The sequence below is a fragment of the Botrytis sinoallii genome (assembly GCF_014898435.1).
Source record: "Botrytis sinoallii strain Bc 23 chromosome Unknown BSIN_037, whole genome shotgun sequence".
NCBI lineage: Eukaryota > Fungi > Ascomycota > Leotiomycetes > Helotiales > Sclerotiniaceae > Botrytis > Botrytis sinoallii.
In genome coordinates, this window is record NW_024066064.1 from 129,255 (window position 1) to 148,924 (window position 19,670).

Sequence of the window (19,670 nt, forward strand, 5' to 3'; positions counted from 1 at the left end):
TTAGCGATTTGGTCATCAAAACAATAAGCTGGACTGCTTATGCGGTAGTGTTAAGGAACTATATCATTTCTTTAAATGTACTATAAACAACTTAAAGTATTCAGACTAGCTTTTTGCCCCTATAGAAATGCAATCTAATAAGCAGGCAATTATATATATCAAGAAACTCTTATATACACCTAGCAAACTTACTCAGCTGATCACCAACTCAGAATTCTACATTCAGATCTGTCCTAATTACTAAAGGATCCTTAAAAAGCAATAATCTTTTTAACAAAGCTTGTTGCTTATTTTTTATAAACTCATTACTCAATTAATTACTTGAATATATTACATCCTAAAAACCGCAAACCCAATATATAATATAAAAGCCCTACTGCTTGACTAAACAAATAGTAATTCATTCTCGTTTCTTCTTCTCTACTATAAGGATCGAAGTCTACAATAAGCCTATCCACCTGGGAACCAAGCTCTACCTCAATAACAATCTGGATCAGATGTTCCCTTCTGGAAACAAAAGCGGATCACACCCGTAGAGAAGCGAATAGTCTCTGGTATTGAAGTTAAATTGCTAAATTCGGTTGTGACGATCACACTGCTCAAATAGTTCCTTATCTTAGCACGTCTAAATACCCTTAGGGAGATCCAAAACAGATGTTAATTAATATAAATAAATAAATAAAATATTCAATAGCTCTAGTAATCTTATAAAGCTTTTTATTATACACTAGTTAATTATTATTAATATTCAATTATTATTAATATGAAATTCGATTATTTGATTATATTATAATTATATCTATACTTATACCTATTCCTTTTTCAATAAAAAAGATATTAATATAAATATAGATAATATCCTTATCTCTATAATTGAAAACGATATTGTAAAGAATAGCAGTATCTTCTTTTGATGAATTGCTAATATTAACTTTGAAGGGAATTTCCTTTTTTCATAAAAGAAAGTTGAAGTGAATAATCTTTTTAAATGAAATAGAATTGAGATTCTGATTTATTGATTCTTTAATTCTATCAAGTTGGATTGATTTATATCGTTTTCTTTAAAGAATAAGAATTACTTCCAAATCAATTTGATATTAAGCTGATATTTCTTTTTTGATATTGATTAAATAGTTTGGTAAAAGTTTAGTTAAACGAAATATATATTATTTAATATTTAAATCTAATTAAATTTTTGAAAGCTTTAAATTTATTTCTATTTTTATTAAAAGGATTGGGATTGTTTTGAAGATTCCTAATATCTTTCGAAAAGCTAGGTTTTGAAGTGATTATATTATATTCTTGAAATAAGTTTGATCTCTCCACCAAATCATTGATTTGTAATTAGCTATACTAATTATATACTATATATAATTATCTAAAGACTTTAGGATTAAGGCCCTTTTTAGTATTAGCTAATTAAGCTATTCAATAGAAAGCACCTTTTGCTTATATGATTCGAATATTAATATGTTAATCGAATTTAAGGTTCGGGTCGAACCATATTCCCAGTTATCTAATAAAAGATTGGGGTACAATTATTTCCGAATTGGATAGTGTGATTGAATATTTTTTTGTTAATTTGGATAATAAAAAATATATTAGTTTTGTTTTTACCAAATCGAATTGGATTGTATTTTTAGAACTGAGTTTATAGATTTGTTTTGTAACTCTTTCTAAGGTTTTGATATTCTTTTTTTATATAAATAAATATATAATTAAAATAATATCATCTATATAGAAAAGAAATTTGATTGAATTAAATAAAAAGAGCTCCCTGATATATATAAAAAAAAAGAATTAAAGAAATCGGACTGCCTTATAGTATTCCGATCGAAATTGGCTTGAAAGATTTGATTTGATTATTAAAAGATAATTTCAATTATCTTTATTAAAGAAATGAAACTATCCAGACTATCAGATTTGTGGACAGTTTTAGCTTCTTATAATATCTAATAGCCGATTTCTTGAAATGTAATTGAATACTTCTTTATATCTATAAATAATATTGAGGTCTTTTTATTAACTTATTTATGTCTTTCAATTTTTGTAATCAATAAAAGTATAGTATTGATTGCTAATTTTTTTTGGCATTCTCCCATTTGACTTTTATAAAGGAGATAGATTGTTTCCACTAAATATCCTAATTATTAAGCTAAAATCCTTTTGCTTATTTTACCTAGGACAATTTAAAAATGCAATTACTCTATATACTTTTTGAAAAAAAAATCTAATTGAAAGCTTTCTTCAAAATAGCTTCTATAACTTATTTCCATATTTCGAATATATTCTAAATTAATAGTTTATAAAAAAAATAAAAAAGGTTTGTAGAATTGCTTTGTAAGCCTTTATAATGATTTCTTGAATAATTCCATCTAGGTTAAGGATGTTTCTTTGAATTTTGATTGAATAGATATTGCTTAATTCGATTTGAGTAAGATTAGGCCATTTCTATTGTTTGGATTGTTTATATCTTTTTCTATTGTAATTTTTGGGATAATAAAAGAGGGTAAAAATAGAGTTGATCTGAAAACAGAGTATTTTCCTTCGAAAGAGCTTTCTGTTATAATATCCAATATTCTTTGATCTTGAAAGTCTTTAATATAGACTATTGCTTTGAAAATTGTCTTGTATCCTTCTTTTCTAGAAACTTATTCCAATAATCCTTTTTTGTTGTTTTAATAGTTTGAAAGTACTTGTTTCTAGCAATTCGATATCCTTTCTTAGAGTTATAATTCTTTAGATCTAATTCAATTCTTTGTTTGCTTCTCTTAACTCTTTTCAGAGATCTTTTAATTCAAATATCCACTATAATTTGGCCCTTTTAATTAAAACACTTTTAGATATATACCTTTCTATTACTTTTTGAATATCCTAATAAATTCACTTATTACTTGATTTAGAATTAATAATAATTGTCTTTATTTTCAAAAGATTTAAGGAATCCTCTTTAATTGGAAAAAATTAATTCTAAATTCGACAGATAGAGGAATATAAGGATTCCGATTTAAATATTGATTCGAACTTTTCCCAATTCGCTAACTTAGTATTGTATCTAGCTATCAATCCAGTATTAGAAGTACTTAAATCTTCTTTTCCTTTTAATTCGAATAATATCCCTGCATAATCAGATCCTGTATCTAAAAGCATTTGCCAATTGTGAATTTGAGAAGAGATTCCCTCTAATACTAATATTAAATCAAGAACACTTGGATTAAGGAAATTAGTTCGATAGAAAATACTAATTCCAGGCTCATTTAAAAGAATGAGATTCTGATCTTCAAAACTATTAGCTAATTAATCAATAGTTTTGTTTTTCTTCGAAAAAGGATCCCATTATAGGTGATGAGCATTGAAGTCAATCTAAAAGAATGATTTCTTATATAATAAATATATTATATAAGCATCTTTCAATTATAAAACCTTTTTTTTAGCTTAATCAACTTCGTTATATATATTAATGATTTAAAAGATTTTGTTTTCATTTTGATAATTGAAAATCTATATATTAGAATCTATTAGAAAATCAAAAGCTAGATTGATATAGCTTGAAGAGTTTTTGATATATATAATAATATATATAGCCAGTAATTAGGAATTAAGTCTTAATAATATTGTATTGAAATTGGAGTATATAATAGATCTTGAATTTGAGTAATCAATTCCATGTTAATAATCCAAGGTTCTTGAATCATAATAAGATCAATATTAAGTTTTATTACAAACTGTAAAACGTTCTCTATAGCTTGTAAATTCCGATTGAGATTTATTTAAAGGATTTGAATATTAATATAACTTATTAATAAGTAGTATTCGATTTTTATTGAATAATCTAATAGGTTTTGTATATTTTCGAATTTGCTATATAATTCCTTTAGCAATTCAAGCATTTTACTTCTAAATATTAATAGAACTTTTCTTTGATATTATATACCATACATAAATATATTAATATAATATACTTATCTCCATATAATCCACAGAAAGAGTTCTTTCTATAATAGATATTCTGATACCCAAATCCTTAACATTTCTGATATTGTATAATTGATTTTGATTCATAAAATTGTTCTATTCTTATACTACTTCCAGTAATATATAATCGCTTTCGAATAATTAATTCTGCTTCTGATTTTATAGCAAAAACAATAACAATAGCATCCTCTCATTAATAAACTCTTCTAAAAACAAATATAAGCTAAAAAAAGGTTCCTATAGACTTGAAGTTTGAATTGAAGGTTTTGATTTCGTCAAGTATAAGATCCATTCCTTTTATACCTAAAAATTCTTTAATTGGGATTTTGTAAATAATGACTTTGTACCATTCTTGATCCTTTTGGATTCTTTCGAATTTAATAATATTACTCCAAATCGCTTTCTTCTCCAATAAGAATTGTGATATAAGGGATCATTTGTTGTAATAATGATATTATTATTGAAGGATATAGTTGCTGCTGCAATGACTGGCCCTTTGATTCCAATCTTTTGAAAGGCTTCATTTATTTTGTTTCGAATAATTAAAGGGGAAAAGGAGATAGGGTTTGGAAATCTGGTTTGATTAAGATAATTCGTTTTTGGATGAGGTTAGATTTCTTTTCTATATTAGTAGATGTAATGTTTTTCCCTTTGGGGACATCGAGAGGCATTGGATTTGCCGTGCAATTTCAAGAGTTGACTTTCTTCTTCGTTCAAGGTGGCGAGGGCCTCTTGAGGAAGATCGGGATCTATCATCGTGAAGAGTGTGAGATGCAGATGGAGAATGGGGAACTGAAGTTGTTCTTCTCAAGATTTTAAAAGACACACGAAGTGATAAGTATCCCCACCCTCAAGTTAATCGAATCACAATCTACTCCATTAACTTTTCGGGGATTACTTGAGGGTGAATTATCTAGATTGTTTGATGTAAAGTAAAAGTAACATTATGGATGTTATTTATTCACGCGTTAGTTCTACAATACACAAGTATCATCAATGCAGGAGGATGTGGGCACATGAGACGAGATGGATTGAGGAAGACCTTATTTTCCAAAGCTATACTCGATATCTCGACGACTGTTTCTCCATCTTTTATCTAATATGCTGATTTCATCTACCAATCTTGCGCATCGAAATCAGATTCTCTTCCACCTTGAGGTCTTCATCAAGCAATCCCAAGTTGGTATGCGCATTCATCACATGGATCACCATATTACTAACTCCCGAAACAAGGAAGAAAAGCGGGCATCGTGGCTTGTAGATCTGGTCGAATCTGTGAATGAGAAACAAAGTGGACATTGTACCCTCGTAGATCGAGAGCTTCTGTGACCTTACTGGATGTAAGATATTGATGATGGGATTAGTCAGTTTAGAGCGCGTAAATGCTATGAAACAATGCCCCATACGATTGTAAATGCTTATATCCCAATTGATAGAGACTGTAGTCCGCTTTTATATTCCCCGATGACAAGCGACATTTCCCTTCTTAATAACCTCTATATCAACCTCTCCACGAATGTTCGTAAACTTATCCTTTCCTTCCCCAAAGATCCTACGACCCTTGGCATGCTCCAGAGCACGGCAACGAACAGCAGCGCCTACTATTGCTAACTTTTCTAGAAATGGTCTTCTCCGCTCAAGCTCCAGGACTTTGGACTTGTACTCGTCCAGCTGTTGTTGTAGTATTGCCTCTCTATCTTTGTAAGTCTTGCGTTCCTGCTCGAAGCTGCCGTGTTGAGCAACCAGTTGTGCCTTGAGAGCGTGAATTGCAGCTTCAGCATCGGCGACTTTGTGATAACGAGAGATAATGCGGTTCTGTTGCAAAAATGTGTCAGCTATCGTCCTTCAAATTGGTTTTATGAGTAGAAAATTGGGATAGTAAACTCACTCCAACTTTGCAAAGAGGGGCAGCCAGCAACTTCATATATAAAGGCAAAATCACTCCAAGAAGTTCTTTGACATTCGAACCACAGTTGATAATAGGCATTTTCTGATACTTAAATTGGCGGGATCTTTGGATTGCACTGATGGAGAAGAAATGACGTGATAAGTCTTGCTGAGTTATGCATGGATGATGAAGGCAAAAGATGTAGACCAGAAATATTCTTTTCAGAAAACTAAAATCACCTTGTTGTCTTCAAATGTTAATCGAGAGTCCCAGCTGAGTTCCATTGATTTTACTCTCACTTTCAAGTCATTGGATGGCACCTTGATGCGCTTTTATGCTGGTAGAGTTAGACGAGACTGGTTATTTTTAATCGCTATCCACTCTCTAGCTATATCCATTACCGTAAAATCAGCTCTAGCACAGTTCATGTACTCAAATCATGCTACTCTATATCTTTGCTCCACAAAATCATTGCCCGTCATTCCTAATCTGTATGTGTGCCTTTATCTAACACCACTACCACTGATGACACCAGTTCCAGTCCTTAGTCCTCCACCGCCCCACTCTCAAATGTATTTATCACTAACACCGCCACCTGTGAATGACATCGAACGATGACCACCACTCTTGGTTCTTTCGACAAGGGTATCACATGTTCTACTCATCTTGTTACAAGCTTCAATAACTCTAAGATCGCTACTGAATGTTTTGGCTGCTTGGAGGGCTGATGTTGATCTTCGATCTATGTCTTCGTACTCTTCTTGACAATATACCGACAAAGCCAAGAATCTATCGTCGGCGTCCTTGTCAGGCGTGTGTCTCGTAAACATCCTAAGTGTGCCATCGTTTCTCTCAAGTTCGCCATCTCGGTAACCTTGCATTGAGGAGCATACTTGTTAGAGCAGCCCTTTAATAACCTCGCTAAATGCAACTCCGTAAATGTCTTTGAATGTTTGTTCGAACTTGACTCGATGACTTGAGTTGATGCTCAGAAGAGCCGCATCTGCTCGAATATTTCCTCCGTATAGACTACTTCCATCAATACTTGTACTCTTAGCACCAAGATCCACATTAATCTCTGGAGTAGAACTGCTAGAAACAATTCTGTGGTGAGTATGGTGGCGTATGACAGGATACTCATGCGCCTTAGAAAGTTGTAGAAATTCTAGGCGAGTTTCGACTCCGACATCTCGGAGAATGTTGTGTGGCTCCCTACCACTCTTCATATTCTCCAAGGACCTAGACAAATTTTTGACCTCCTCCCCGCAACTCTTCGCTGGTATCATCGAAGGTAACTTTGCGTGCTGATGGGCCACCACGATCGTGGCTGTGGTTGTGGTTGTGTCTGAGCTCGTGTTTGTGCCTGTGCTGAATCCAGTTCAGATTCCAGCTTTCTATTTTCTTCAGCATACCTTCTATTCGTCTTGACATTCTCGTCTCTATTCTCTGCAATCTGTTCCAAAAGCGTCTGTGTTGAATCCAAAGATTCAGAAACCTCTACAGTTTCTTGGATGAGTTTGTAATTGTTCATACTCGAGGTTTCTGTATTCTTCCCTAGCTTCTGTGAGCTGTCCTCTGTGCGGAACGAAGTTGATCCGAGAGTCGAGAATTTTCCCTCTCGAGCTTCAAGTCTGGCATCGGCTGGCGAAAGGATTATGGTAGGCAACATCCGCCGGGGCTGTGTGGACTCTGTAGCCTAAATCACTGAAGCATGCGTCAAAGGATTCATCTCTCGGACTGAAATCCTAGAATGTGATTTTTTTCCCTCAAAATTTCCTGTACAGATCATCAGTATAGAGCATTAGGAAGGATACCAATAAAACATACACGCAACCGAGAGCCAAACTCCCCTTACTCCGCTCCCCAATCAGCCATTTCTCTCTTCTTCGGCTCTTCGTACTTTTGCCGCATCATACAGATCAATAGCCCTCTTTACATCATGTGCGCTTGTTTTAAGGCCAATTTTAACTGTGCGTCTTTTGCCGTGTTTATCCTGGATTGTAAATTCAGCCGGAGCTAAGAGAGTACTGTTCTGTGAGGCGTCCTATATTATATGTGAGTCATTGATCTTCAGACCATACAGAGCTGTCCAGTAACTCACGATGATCATGTTGCTCCATCTTTCCTTGCTACCATACTTATCAATCGTGAATCTTTACGGCACCACTCTTCATGCGATAAAAATTGGTCGAGTTGAATTAGTTTCAATCGCTTGGTTTTGTCTATTGAGCTCAACAACTTTAGCTTTGTCTCTCTCATGGTCTCTTCTCAAATCTCTGTCGGAAATCATGATACCGGGACTGGTCAGTTCAAGGAGACTCTGGTTGATAAGGCAAGTCTGCTATGGGTTATTGGTGATTTTGTCTTTGGAAATCTTGAGGTGTTTTTAAGACTAGAATCAAGGCAAGGGAAATTGAAGTTGTGGTTGCTTGTTGAAAGATTTTTAGAGAATATTGAACAGATTAGGTCCAAGCTCCAGGCTACTTACCCTAGGTACTTACTTGTCATAATTTATACACGTCACTGTTCCTAGCCGATGTGATTCTCTACTTATCCCGGTTTGGATTCACTGCTTTGAATTACATCCCTATCAGACTCAACACCGATCTGTACCCGAAAAGCTTGCCTACCTAGGTAGAGGATGTCTCTCCGCTAGCCTCATGATCTTTAGTTCAACATCACTCAATCACAATCAATTTTTATCTTTAAACTTCTACCAATAACAAACAAACTTTGTGAGGCAGAATAAAAGACAATGTCAATTAGACTAATATACAAGTGCAAAATCCATGTTCAGTAAAAATGTCACCTTATCTCCATCTAACCATTGCTGTATCAAAAAGAGTGAATGAGAAAATCAGAAAGTTTGAGCCAGTCAGAAGTTTGACCAACCCTCGATCACAGTGAATCATGGATTCACTCCATACTAGTGTTTAAGCGAGGCCCCTTTCTAACTTCACTCCCCACTTCAGATGATAACATTTGAGAACTTGGGATGAATACATGCAATGGGAAATCATCCACTGTTTCTCCGCAAAATGTTAATCAAAGATTTTCTATGAACGGTGCAATTTCCCTCATTTATATTATCATATCAAAACTGAACTCGCACATATCCTTCTCGAATGCTTGGCAAACTTCAGAATCCAATTGACAGTGTATATAATCGAAATCGAGAGAGACTAGACAAGCATATTTAAGGAAGTGGTGGTGATGGTGTTTTGTTAATTGAGTAATTATTGCGACAAGATGACGAAATCATTGGAACTCTTTGAAATCACCTCGTCAGTAAATTCAATAGAACATGGAGCCAAATCAAGTAGGAACTCACATTTAGCTCAAGGTAACGGACTCTAACCTCTTCTAGGTCTCTTGCCACGATGTTGATGAGAAGGGCTGGGATGGTTTTGGAAAAACGGTGGAGTTTGAGGAGGTTCATAACTAGAGGAAGGTGTTCCTGGGTTGGCACCATGCGTCAAAGCACCCTGCCGTCGAGACTTTGCGATGATGATGTCTGCGAACTCTCCAAGTCTCCGTAAGTGGCGTGCAACGCCCTCGTCCTTCTCAAATGCCTCATTTCCTAGCTCTATGCACTTGTTCTTCAAAAACTCCATGTTATCGCCTGCAGCCTGTTTATCCCGAATTGACATCGACTCATTTTTCAAAGCATAAAGTGAAACAATACTACCCTGATGATCAATTGCTTGAAGCATGCGTGGTGGCATATTCCCATAACTTTGAGGAGATAAGCCGTCGTAAATGAGACCATAAACCTCTTCCAGTTGTCTCTTTTCGCGGTCTGTGAGATAGTTTCCAGTAAATAAAGCAGAATCTACAGCGCCGTACGCCCTATGGGCCGCATCATTTCCTCTTCGAATAAATTTGGCATCGAAATTGTGTTTGTGGAGACCCATAACCTGAGCTTTGGCATGTTCAAGAAAACGAACCCGGACAGCAACGCCAATGTGAGTCAATGCGTTTGTATTTTTTCGTTGGATTTCCATTTCGTTTCTCAAATTCTTTATTTCTTGCTTTAGAGCCTTTCGTTCGGTCTCAACGAATTTGGCGTGTTCGTCTGCATCCTCCAGTTGTTGTGTTTTGTCTTTTATCTCCCGGTCTTGCTCAATTATGCGGGCTTCCAGCTGTTGGCATCTCTCTATCCAATATGCTGAGTCCATTTTATTTTAGCAACAAGACGACTATGTATTTATAGGATAGAGATTCCGTCGACTTTGATTGTGAGTCTGCGCACTTGTGAAATTATAGACCGAACAAAAGCATAGTTATGAAGGGCATTAATGTTTGTGTTGAAACGGACCTCACACGCGTGTATATACCTATTATTATAATATTTATGTCGTGTGGGGTAGACTTTGAAATCTTAAAAGAGGCATGTATTTTTATCCCAGCCTTCTTAAAACCACCTGCACAGCCTTTCTCTCCTTTGGATACAGAAAGCAAAAAGAGCTGCACCAAGAATACTCTTCATTCTGCCTTGCGCTCACCCTTACAGGATACACATTCAAGCAGTGAGGGAGACCATCAAAATTACAGAGATATAATTCCATGAATCTAACATGAGTTACTTTATCAGCTATTCTCCATTTGATGTCATTGTCGTTGACTTTTTCTTACTATGCCGAACACTTGGGACGACATAGGTATCAGACGTTCATATGCACCGGATAAAGTATTAGATTGGTTATAATATGAAAGATTGATATTATCCTGGAGAATGAAAGCCAAAGAGAATCTGAAAGGTGTTTGGAGGTTAAATATGACAGTAATATAATAGCCACAGACTAAAGAAGCTGAAACGGAAAGCGCAAGTGCAATTATCACGCGAGAAAACCCACTTATCATCATCAATATTCATTCAAGAATGGCACGGCGGAAGTCGCAGAAAAATTATCAGAGAGTTCGCAGAGTAGATAGGCTTTTGAAAGTGGGTGCGGGCTTGGGACAGGTAGTATTAATAACGCTGTTCGTGGTATTCGAACTTCGCGCGTGGAAAGAAGGTAGGTCAAGCTTCACAAAGAATGTTGATCTAACATAACAGCTGGTGAGTTTTCAACTGGGTGGTCTGTATCAAGTGAGCGGAAGGACAAGAAAACAGTACATTTGTTCATTTTCTCTAGCTTTGATAATGAGTTACCGAGCACACATTGAGTTTGGGACGATTTGTTAGTAAGATCTTGCTCTTTTTTGCTCCATGTTTACTGGTAAAAATAATAAGAAGAAAGCAAAGGAAGACTATTAGTTTGAAAGAGTATGTTTAAAGACTAGTATATTAGCATGACAGAAAAGGGAGAAGGGCACTTTATCACTTGATATTGAATTGAAATTGTTAAAGATATTAAGAAAAGACGACATCTAGTCGTTTGATTTTTATTCGAGTTGCGAGCACCACTAGGGCTCAAAGTCCATGAAGTCCAGCTTCATGAAGACCTTTTACCCTCATCTCCCGTCCCCGGATCGTCGATCCAAAACCTAACGCCGGCTGCCGCCATTGTTGTTGGAGTTGGAGTGAGAGTTGGATTGATCGAGCTTGATCGGGATGTTTCCATACTCAGGAGTCGATGGAGTTGGAGTTGGGAATTTTGGCATGAGTCTAAACTCACCTGGACGGACCTCGACCATGGTGAGATTGACTTGAGAGCTGCTGGAAGGCATGATGTAAGAAGTTGCAATTGCGAGACTTGAAAGTTTCGAAATGTTTCTTGGAATGTCTTCTGGAAAGATGTGGAAAGTAAGGCTGTTGTTGGTAATGCTGTTACTGACTAAGGATGATTGGAATGAACTGGAGGAGAAATAATTAAGTGATATATTCGACAGATATATACTAGACTACTGTCAATTGTTTTGGCACAATTTCTGATGTTCGGAACAGTGCTATTGTGCGTTAATCTTTGTGATGCACTGTAAAGTTTAATCCTCGACCCCGGAAACAATGGCATTGTTTATAAGTCTTTGTCAAACTATACAAAAAACTTGAGGGAAGTCTTTCAGAACTCTCAAATCATTTCTGTAAAAAGCCTACGACAAAGAGACACTGCACAGGGTTGTTCTCTAATCATTACTGTCAAAGGAGAAAATTTCGAGCGCCTAGTTCCAAATTTCTACGGCACTGACTACTACATGATTACGAAAAGATGAACCTATTGGAGAAAAGAGCCGGTTTCTATTGTCCAATGACTTGAGAAAAAAACCGTTGTCTTAACTAGATCAGAAAACTAGCACCGGTCCCCCATATGCTCGAATTCACAACTATTGGAAATGTTACTCATATTTCACCACATTCTTGAGATTAATATGTGCAAGCGTTTGGGATTATGAGTGAACGATAGACACAAATAGCTATCATTCTACAGACAGTGTGCCTGTTTTAGGAAAGCTACTTTCTTACCATGGCCGCAATATCTGCTAATATCATGCAATCTTACATTTACAGATCACTTCACGAATCAGTTCTAGCGTGTTAGCGAGCACACGGCGAAGCCAGATTCTCAGTAAATATTTCTTCATAACCGAACCACGAGAGAATGTATCACGTAAGGGAGAGTGAGTATATGGTGGAAAGCTCAATGTTTAAGAAAGCGCAATTTCGACAAGATTAAAATACAATAGAAGGTTGAAGGCATTTCCAATGAGAGGCGGACTGCCAACGATATCACATTAGGCCTAGAAGAGCACAAGTAACACATAATCAGATGGTGGTGTGGTTGGTTTTTTGCTACGCAATGGGAGGAAGGTAGATGTAAAATATCGCATGAGGGAGGTATCACTTGGTGCAGAGTATAAAGGGGGTCAGGGTTTATAGTAAAGTAGGATTATTAATTTTGCTAGAAAGAGAAAGAAATGGTCGACTCGAAGACTGCGTTACTCACTCGAGCTCGGAATCGAAGTACTAATCAATTTCTTTTGGCTTTCTGTGTTTTTTTGTGTTTTTTTTTGTTTTTTTTTTCAAAAAAAAAAAAGAAAAGGACTAGGAATACAGCTTGCTCTCTTCAATTACAACATTGTAGGGTTTGTATGACCTTCAACTGTTGAGCCTGTTCTCAACAGCTTTATTCATGACAGTCCGAGTTCCAGAGAACTCAAGGGTTGATACACCAGAAGACAAAATGCAGCGAGCATCGGCTTTTGTGATGATGAAAACAATATCTGGTATTGCGGCTATCTCTCTACGCATTACCTGTAGCGAAAAGAATCGGTAGTAAGACATGGCCCACGAGGTCATCATACATATTATACTGTCTGCTAGATGACCTGGGCTTGAGAAGAACTGTGAGCAAAGCTGCGGTCTGAAAGATGTTTCAAAGCGTACGACTAGTCTTTCAAGGTTTCGAAAATACCCGGTTTTACTGAGTAGAGACTTCGCATCCTTCGTCTCGTTTTTCATTTCGAGGGATTTGACCATGTCGCATTCTTTTATGGGTGCAACTTCCCGGGTGTCAGGGTGTGGCTCTCCTCTTTGGGCAAAATTACGAGGGCCCATGAAAAACTTGAAATTGTCATCCATGTCATAAAGACAGAGCGTATCGATCTTTGGATTGAAATAAATGAAATGAAAATCTTCACAACCAGCAAGATTAGTACCTTCAAAAAGAAGTTGCATATGTTTCAAAACAAACTCGCGAGATTCTTTATTTATCTGAAAAAGGACCGGAATCTTTTTCTTTTTGGTCATTTGGTTGGATTTGACGATGTGTGACCTTGGTTTAGGAAGTGCAAATTCCCAGATCATGGCTCGGAGCTCGAAAGGAAGCATAGAGAATGACATGATAGCTAGGTAGATAGGTAGTCTTGGATAAAGCCTAAGTAGGGTGTCTACGTATCTAGGTATCTAAATAGTAGTGTGATGTGTTTGTCTATCTAAATTGCTTTATGATGAGAAATCTGGATATTATTAATGAAATTTACATCAATATATAGTGAACCATAATGTATTATCCTCACATAGTTTCTGGATAGTTTTCAGTCAATGAGGTTTCTGTGGAGGGTTCTGGGGAATCATCATGTGTTGTTGCAATATAATTCCAGTAGAACAAAGGATAGAACTAGCTGTAAATAGTGATCAGACGAGAAGAGAGAGCAGCAAGCTTAACTGTCCCGTAACTTGCATATTAAAAGGGATATGATAAGAGGGAGTTGGGTGTTAAGACAAGATTGAGAAGAAACTATAGATAGAAGTTAGGCAGATAAAATAAGTACATAATTGGGATTTGTGTAGCATGAATTGACCGATTGATCTGTTGAACTATGAATCATTGATTATACTGATCTCACGTATTTATCCTCTGTGGTTACACAAAGTTATCGACCAAAAAGACGTTCCTCTGCCTTAGAGCTCGAGGCCTACCGTCAATGGGAAGAGATCAACTCTTAGTACATGGAGTTTCAAGTTTGAACGACTAACCATCGTTGGAAAAAAATCGAGTTGGGCACTGATATATCGCGGTTTAATATGGTCACTTGAGTTGTAGAGGAGTACATACAGACTTGCTGGATCTGTTATTATATAACCAAAGGTATTTAGACGATGTGAAAGGACTATGTGGAAATCAAAAGATAGATTGTAGCATGAGGAATACTACAAGCGAAAGAATTGCGGGGATATTGAATGAATGCCACTTGACAAAGAAAGATATAAGGGGTTTTATGTGAAAGAAATATTGTATTGAAATAGGAAAGAAAATTATATGTTAATAATCATCAAAGAAAAACGCATGCAAATAAAATGAATACCGTTGTGTGGTATTACTCACATGGGATTGTCGCGGAAATAGTCAATAGCGTATTGACCAGTCGAATCGACGATGCGCTGGTCGGTCCGCGTAAGCAAAATCTCGATTCTAGGAACTCTACTGATTAAGCCGGCAGTGAGTCGGGTTTGAAACCACCCGCGTGCCATGCTTGTATCCAACGCCATCTCCCTATGTATGTCGCGTACAAATAATTGTCTTCCTGCATTGTTTGTTGGGTACGGAGGTCCGAACATGATCCCGGGGAGGCGAGAAGAGTTGTACTGAATTCCGTAGCATTCGAGATTTCGGAAATATGCAGCGGGTCCTGCTTGATCCATCTGATCTTCATCAACTTGAATGGAAACAACATTGTCAGCCTGTGCCAACGGTGCTTCGTGAGTGAGATCCGCAACTGGGGGAAGAATAGTAGGTGGAAATACAAAGAGTCGGGTGGCGCCACCATCAAAGTAAATAGAATCTAAACTTGGATTGAAATACTTGAACTGTGCAGGATAACCATTGCCGTTGACGCCACCGAAGAGTCGCTTGAGTTGCTTGAGAGCCTCAGTTCTGGATTCGTAATTTACATAAAGGATGGCTGGGTTCTGACGGGAATGCGCTCTGTTGTGTCTCATCGCATTGTCAGTGATTCTGATGGTTTGAGGCTCCGACATGACGAAATTCCAAATCATGAGTCGAATCTCTGGAGGTAAACTGGAAAATGCAAAACTTGTTGATCTTCTAGGAGCTCGAACAACAACATTTGACTGGGAGCTTTGAGAAATGAGGGCACTTTCCCGGTCCGGAAGAGCTTTTAACAGCTGAAGAGCCTGCTGCGCAGGAGTGGGTGCGGTTCGATTCTCCCATCGGTTGATAGCAACTGCAAGACTGCAATTTCGATCAGGAAGAGCATCTAGCAACGAGAGATTAGCCTGTTGTGGATTGGATTGTCCTCCAGCTTGCCATTTGTTTGTCAAAGCTCGGACTGTCCCTGGGACAATTGGATTTTGATTGTTCGAAGACATGGTCTTAAAATTGAAAATCTGAAGATAGTTTGATATTCTGTTGATGTGGTTAGAGTATCAAATGATGATGCAGGAATGAGAAAGGAGATATTAGAATGAAAAATGACTAGATATATATAAGAGATATCTCGAGCTGTTCCCATACAGTTTCCATATAATTTCCATACACTTTCCATATAATTCACACACAGTTCAAATGTGTTACGGCATTTCTGAAGTGGGAATAGTGTCTAACATAGTTTGTGGTTGGTTATTGTTCCAAATATTGGGTATCTAGATTGCACATGGTTTGTATTATTCGGTGCAGCATGGTAATTTTTGGTTGAAAAACGATCGTTTCTGGTGTATTCTAGCATAGGAATTTTGGAACAAGAGTGGTCACTTTCAAGCCTGATATACAATGCTAATTTTGATCTCAGGCCCTATGATTGTCCGAGCAAGAACATGACATGTGAGAGCAGGACCAAGCATAGTTCTTTCACATTGAGACTAGCACTAAACATGAGATCCGTATCATGAACTTCATTTAGAAACACCAGGAACATAAATCCAAACTTTATTCGATATTCTAACCCGACACAGTGGTACAGCATTCGCTACATTAATCTGAAAGCTATTGCTCACTCTGGATCTTATTGTCACTTAATCTGGGGGCCGGCTTCTCCGCTTGCTACTCTTAAATGCAATTTTCACAGCTTCCCAGATCTGAACCGCCTCTTTCCGTAGTTCCTCCACCCTAGTGCTGCTTTCAAAGTCCTCGCGTGATTCTGCGCGCTCCCAAATAGCCATCATCTCTTTCAAAATCAAGCGAAGCTTTTGGTGATATGGATAGTCCACCAGGAACTCGCGAGATTGATAAATTGCAGCCGCGGTCTTGCAGTCCAGCACAAACATCAGAGCGGAAGGGTATGTGTGCGGAACCAATAAGTCTGCTGATGTTGGTACATGTCTCTTCCCATATATTCGTTGCATACTTTCGTTGACTCGGTCAATAGATTCAATCGAGAGACCAGCGTGCTGCGCCAGTAACGAGTCCGCCTGTATTGGATGTTAGTGATCGTGTACTCTTTAATGAAGGATGGGAACTCTTTTACTTACTTCGAATTTGGGATCATGGGCTGCGACATTACCCGACTCCACAATGCATCCATCTAGCATTCTGCCATTGTGACCTTCGAACATAAAGTGTATATTCTCAAGCCACCTCAGTCTCAAGGCTATCCCAATGCTTAGAAGGGGCTTGACCCTCTCGCTAGTTTCTCGGAGTGCTTCGTGATTTGAGCGTAGTTGCTGATGTTCTTCGCTCAATTTTTTATAATCAGACGCCAGCCCAAGATTCTTCTTCCGTTCTTCTTTCAAGGCTTCCATGATCTTTTGAAGATTTGAGTCTAGCAAAACAGAATTTTCATGTAGCAGTCGATTTTTCTCATCTGTAAGACGCAAGCGCTCGGTAGTCGCATGCCTCTCTTTCTGAATCTGATCCTGTATTTCTCTAATGCTCACCTGAAAGTTATTTATTTGCAGGGACATTACTTTTGGTGATCACTCCGCATTTGTTCCATGATCTCAATCGCAGCACTGCGCTGTGCTTCTAAATCCTTGTTTTCATCGCGTGTCGATTGCAGTATTCTCCTTAATTGGGCAGCTGACTCGTTTCCCGAGAGGATTGGCTCTTCTCTCAAAGGGTGCATCTCATAGCGAGTGTTTTGCTTAATCATCATTAAAGCCCAGGAATCCCCGGGCAGTATCTCCCCCGTCGGCAGTGTGTCATCGGTGACTACCAATATGTTTCCTTTGGTTCTGCATTGGGTACAGATGAACAAAGCGTGCATCTCCTCTCTCAACTCCTTCACAATCTGAGCGCGGAATCTGGCCTCATCTGCATCATGGCTGGAATCTACAGGAGTAGACATTGGTGGCGATCTCGGAGATGAAAGAAGTGATACAGGGAGGTGAGATGGGTCGTCTAGACTGAAATAAGATCTTATTGTAGGGGCGCGGGTAGAATCTGTAGTTGGAATCGACGAAGGTGACCATTACAAGGCCAGCGGAATTGTAAAAGGAGTGGAATTCAGGGAGACTTGAATTGTTGAAGTGGGAATTGTATGTATCCCAAAATATTCCTGGCGAGAATGTAGTTGATTCTCTAGTTTCTTTTCGTGGTTGTGTGTGGGAGATCAGAAAAAATATTTCAACAATACAACTTTAAAGACTGCTGCTTGCTTTTGTACTTGAGTTCCTTGATTCTGGAAAGATGGTGCAATTAAACTGTTCTACACTCTTATACATAAATTGTCAAACAAGGTTCGAAAACAGGGTACAGTACCTGCAAATGAGATTTCTAATGCAATATAAGCGTCAAATTAACGACTCCAGTAGTTTCATCTAATTCTAAATTCGCTCGGCCTACATTCGCCCCGAGTGTCCACACTTGCTGTAGTAGCATCTTGTGAATTGAAACTATTCATTTTTAGATAGTAAAAAACTTGATTTGATACGCACACAACAAATTTCGAAGGAAACTTTTTCTTTGAAATACGATCCGTTCGTGATCGATTTAGATTATAGTTATTAAATCAAATTGATTACAATTGCCCCTTAGTGATTCTGATTAGTAATTGTTATACTATTATTGTCGATATTCCGAATACAAAATATACACGAAAATTCGCGTAAAATTTTCTCATTCTGAATTATCAGAATAAGAATAAGATCCTCAATATGAGTTCTCTTAATAATCTATCAATACTTAGGGATATGGTTATAATAAAGGCTCTTTCTAAAGCCTTTATTATACCAAACACATACAACAAATTTCGAAGGAAGCTTTTTCTTCGAAATACGACCTTCTCACGATCGCTCTAGATTATAGTTATTAATACAATTCCATTGCAATCATCTCCAAGTGATTCTGGCTAGTAGTTGTTGTGATACTGTTGTCGACGCTTCGAAATACGAAATGCATGCGAAAAAACGTGTGAAAAACTTTGTTCCAAGATTTCAGAACAGATAATCCAATTTTAACATCAATATGGAATACTCCGATTGTATAGTTGTAGAGGTTTCAAATATTAATCTGAATATTTTTTCAGATATAGATATGAGAGAAGTTATCCCAGACCAATTTATAATACCAAATACCTATCCAGCAATCATTTCCAGTCTTTTACAATTTTAAATTTGCTTACTTATTCCAGAAGAACCCCAATTGAATTATCAAGTCTTATTTTATCAATCAATCAAATAATTAATTCTGAAATTAGAATACAAGATTTTAGTATATCTAGCGATCCTTTTATTATTCAAAAGCCAAATAATATTACTCAAATTTCAATCAAAACAAAAAGCGAAATTCTATTATATTACTTATCAATTCAAATAAGCAATTCAAAATCCAAAATAATCTAATTACTTCTAAAAAAGTTATTCTAAAAGTTAGAAATCTTATAATTCTAGCTTTTATTCTCTTTTAATTATATAACAAATAATCTAAATTATTAGATCTTTTAGAAATCTTTAGAGAATATATTGAAAAAGGAAATCTCACTATAGCTTCCAAAATTATTATATCCTAAATCAATCATTTGGAAATAGCTATACAGAAAATCGAATCTCAAACCAAAGCTTTAATCAAATCGACTTTTACCAGTATTACAATATCAATATCAAAACCTTTTTATGCTAATATTACAAAAAAAGGAGAATAGAATCTAATTACTAAAAAAAAAAATAACAAATCTATTCCAATAAAGAAAAAGACTAGTATTATCCAAAAACGATTATTTTTAATCAAATTAGAAATTCCTAACTTTAAAACCTTCTTGTCCTTAATGATTCGAAACAAGATTAATGAAGCCTTCCAGGAAATTGAAATCAAAGGACCAGTAATTGCTGTAGCAATACTTTCTTTTAATAATAATATTATTATTATTATTAATAATCCCTTTATAATATAATTCCTAATTGAAAAGAAAGCTATCTAGAAAAATGTTATCAAATTCGAAAGGATTTAAAAAGACCAAGAATAGTATAGGA

General features: G+C 36.6%; 6 protein-coding genes across 6 annotated transcripts; all 6 read right to left on the reverse strand.

The window, feature by feature from the left end:
* Window positions 1-5,427: 5,427 nt before the first annotated feature.
* Window positions 5,428-5,962, reverse strand: EAF02_011880 (uncharacterized protein; the record flags this gene model as incomplete). Its single annotated transcript, XM_038907928.1, has 2 exons — window positions 5,428-5,790; window positions 5,864-5,962. 2 exons carry the CDS (start codon window positions 5,960-5,962, stop codon window positions 5,428-5,430), a joined length of 462 nt encoding a protein of 153 aa, XP_038752273.1.
* Window positions 5,963-6,429: 467 nt separating this feature from the next.
* Window positions 6,430-7,532, reverse strand: EAF02_011881 (uncharacterized protein; the record flags this gene model as incomplete). The annotated part of the gene is made up of 3 exons (XM_038907929.1): window positions 6,430-6,737; window positions 6,840-7,231; window positions 7,276-7,532. The coding sequence occupies 3 exons, from the start codon at window positions 7,530-7,532 to the stop codon at window positions 6,430-6,432; spliced, it is 957 nt and encodes a 318-aa protein (XP_038752274.1).
* A 1,684-nt stretch (window positions 7,533-9,216) lies between these two features.
* Window positions 9,217-10,041, reverse strand: EAF02_011882 (uncharacterized protein; the record flags this gene model as incomplete). The annotated part of the gene is made up of 1 exon (XM_038907930.1): window positions 9,217-10,041. The coding sequence occupies one exon, from the start codon at window positions 10,039-10,041 to the stop codon at window positions 9,217-9,219; it is 825 nt and encodes a 274-aa protein (XP_038752275.1).
* A 2,861-nt stretch (window positions 10,042-12,902) lies between these two features.
* On the reverse strand, window positions 12,903-13,646 carry EAF02_011883 (uncharacterized protein; the record flags this gene model as incomplete). Its single annotated transcript, XM_038907931.1, has 1 exon — window positions 12,903-13,646. One exon carries the CDS (start codon window positions 13,644-13,646, stop codon window positions 12,903-12,905), a length of 744 nt encoding a protein of 247 aa, XP_038752276.1.
* Window positions 13,647-14,627: 981 nt separating this feature from the next.
* EAF02_011884 (uncharacterized protein) lies at window positions 14,628-15,635 on the reverse strand (the record flags this gene model as incomplete). Its single annotated transcript, XM_038907932.1, has 1 exon — window positions 14,628-15,635. The coding sequence occupies one exon, from the start codon at window positions 15,633-15,635 to the stop codon at window positions 14,628-14,630; it is 1,008 nt and encodes a 335-aa protein (XP_038752277.1).
* Window positions 15,636-16,277: 642 nt separating this feature from the next.
* EAF02_011885 (uncharacterized protein) lies at window positions 16,278-17,548 on the reverse strand (the record flags this gene model as incomplete). Its single annotated transcript, XM_038907933.1, has 3 exons — window positions 16,278-16,673; window positions 16,734-17,127; window positions 17,169-17,548. 3 exons carry the CDS (start codon window positions 17,546-17,548, stop codon window positions 16,278-16,280), a joined length of 1,170 nt encoding a protein of 389 aa, XP_038752278.1.
* Between the last annotated feature and the right edge of the window lie 2,122 nt (window positions 17,549-19,670).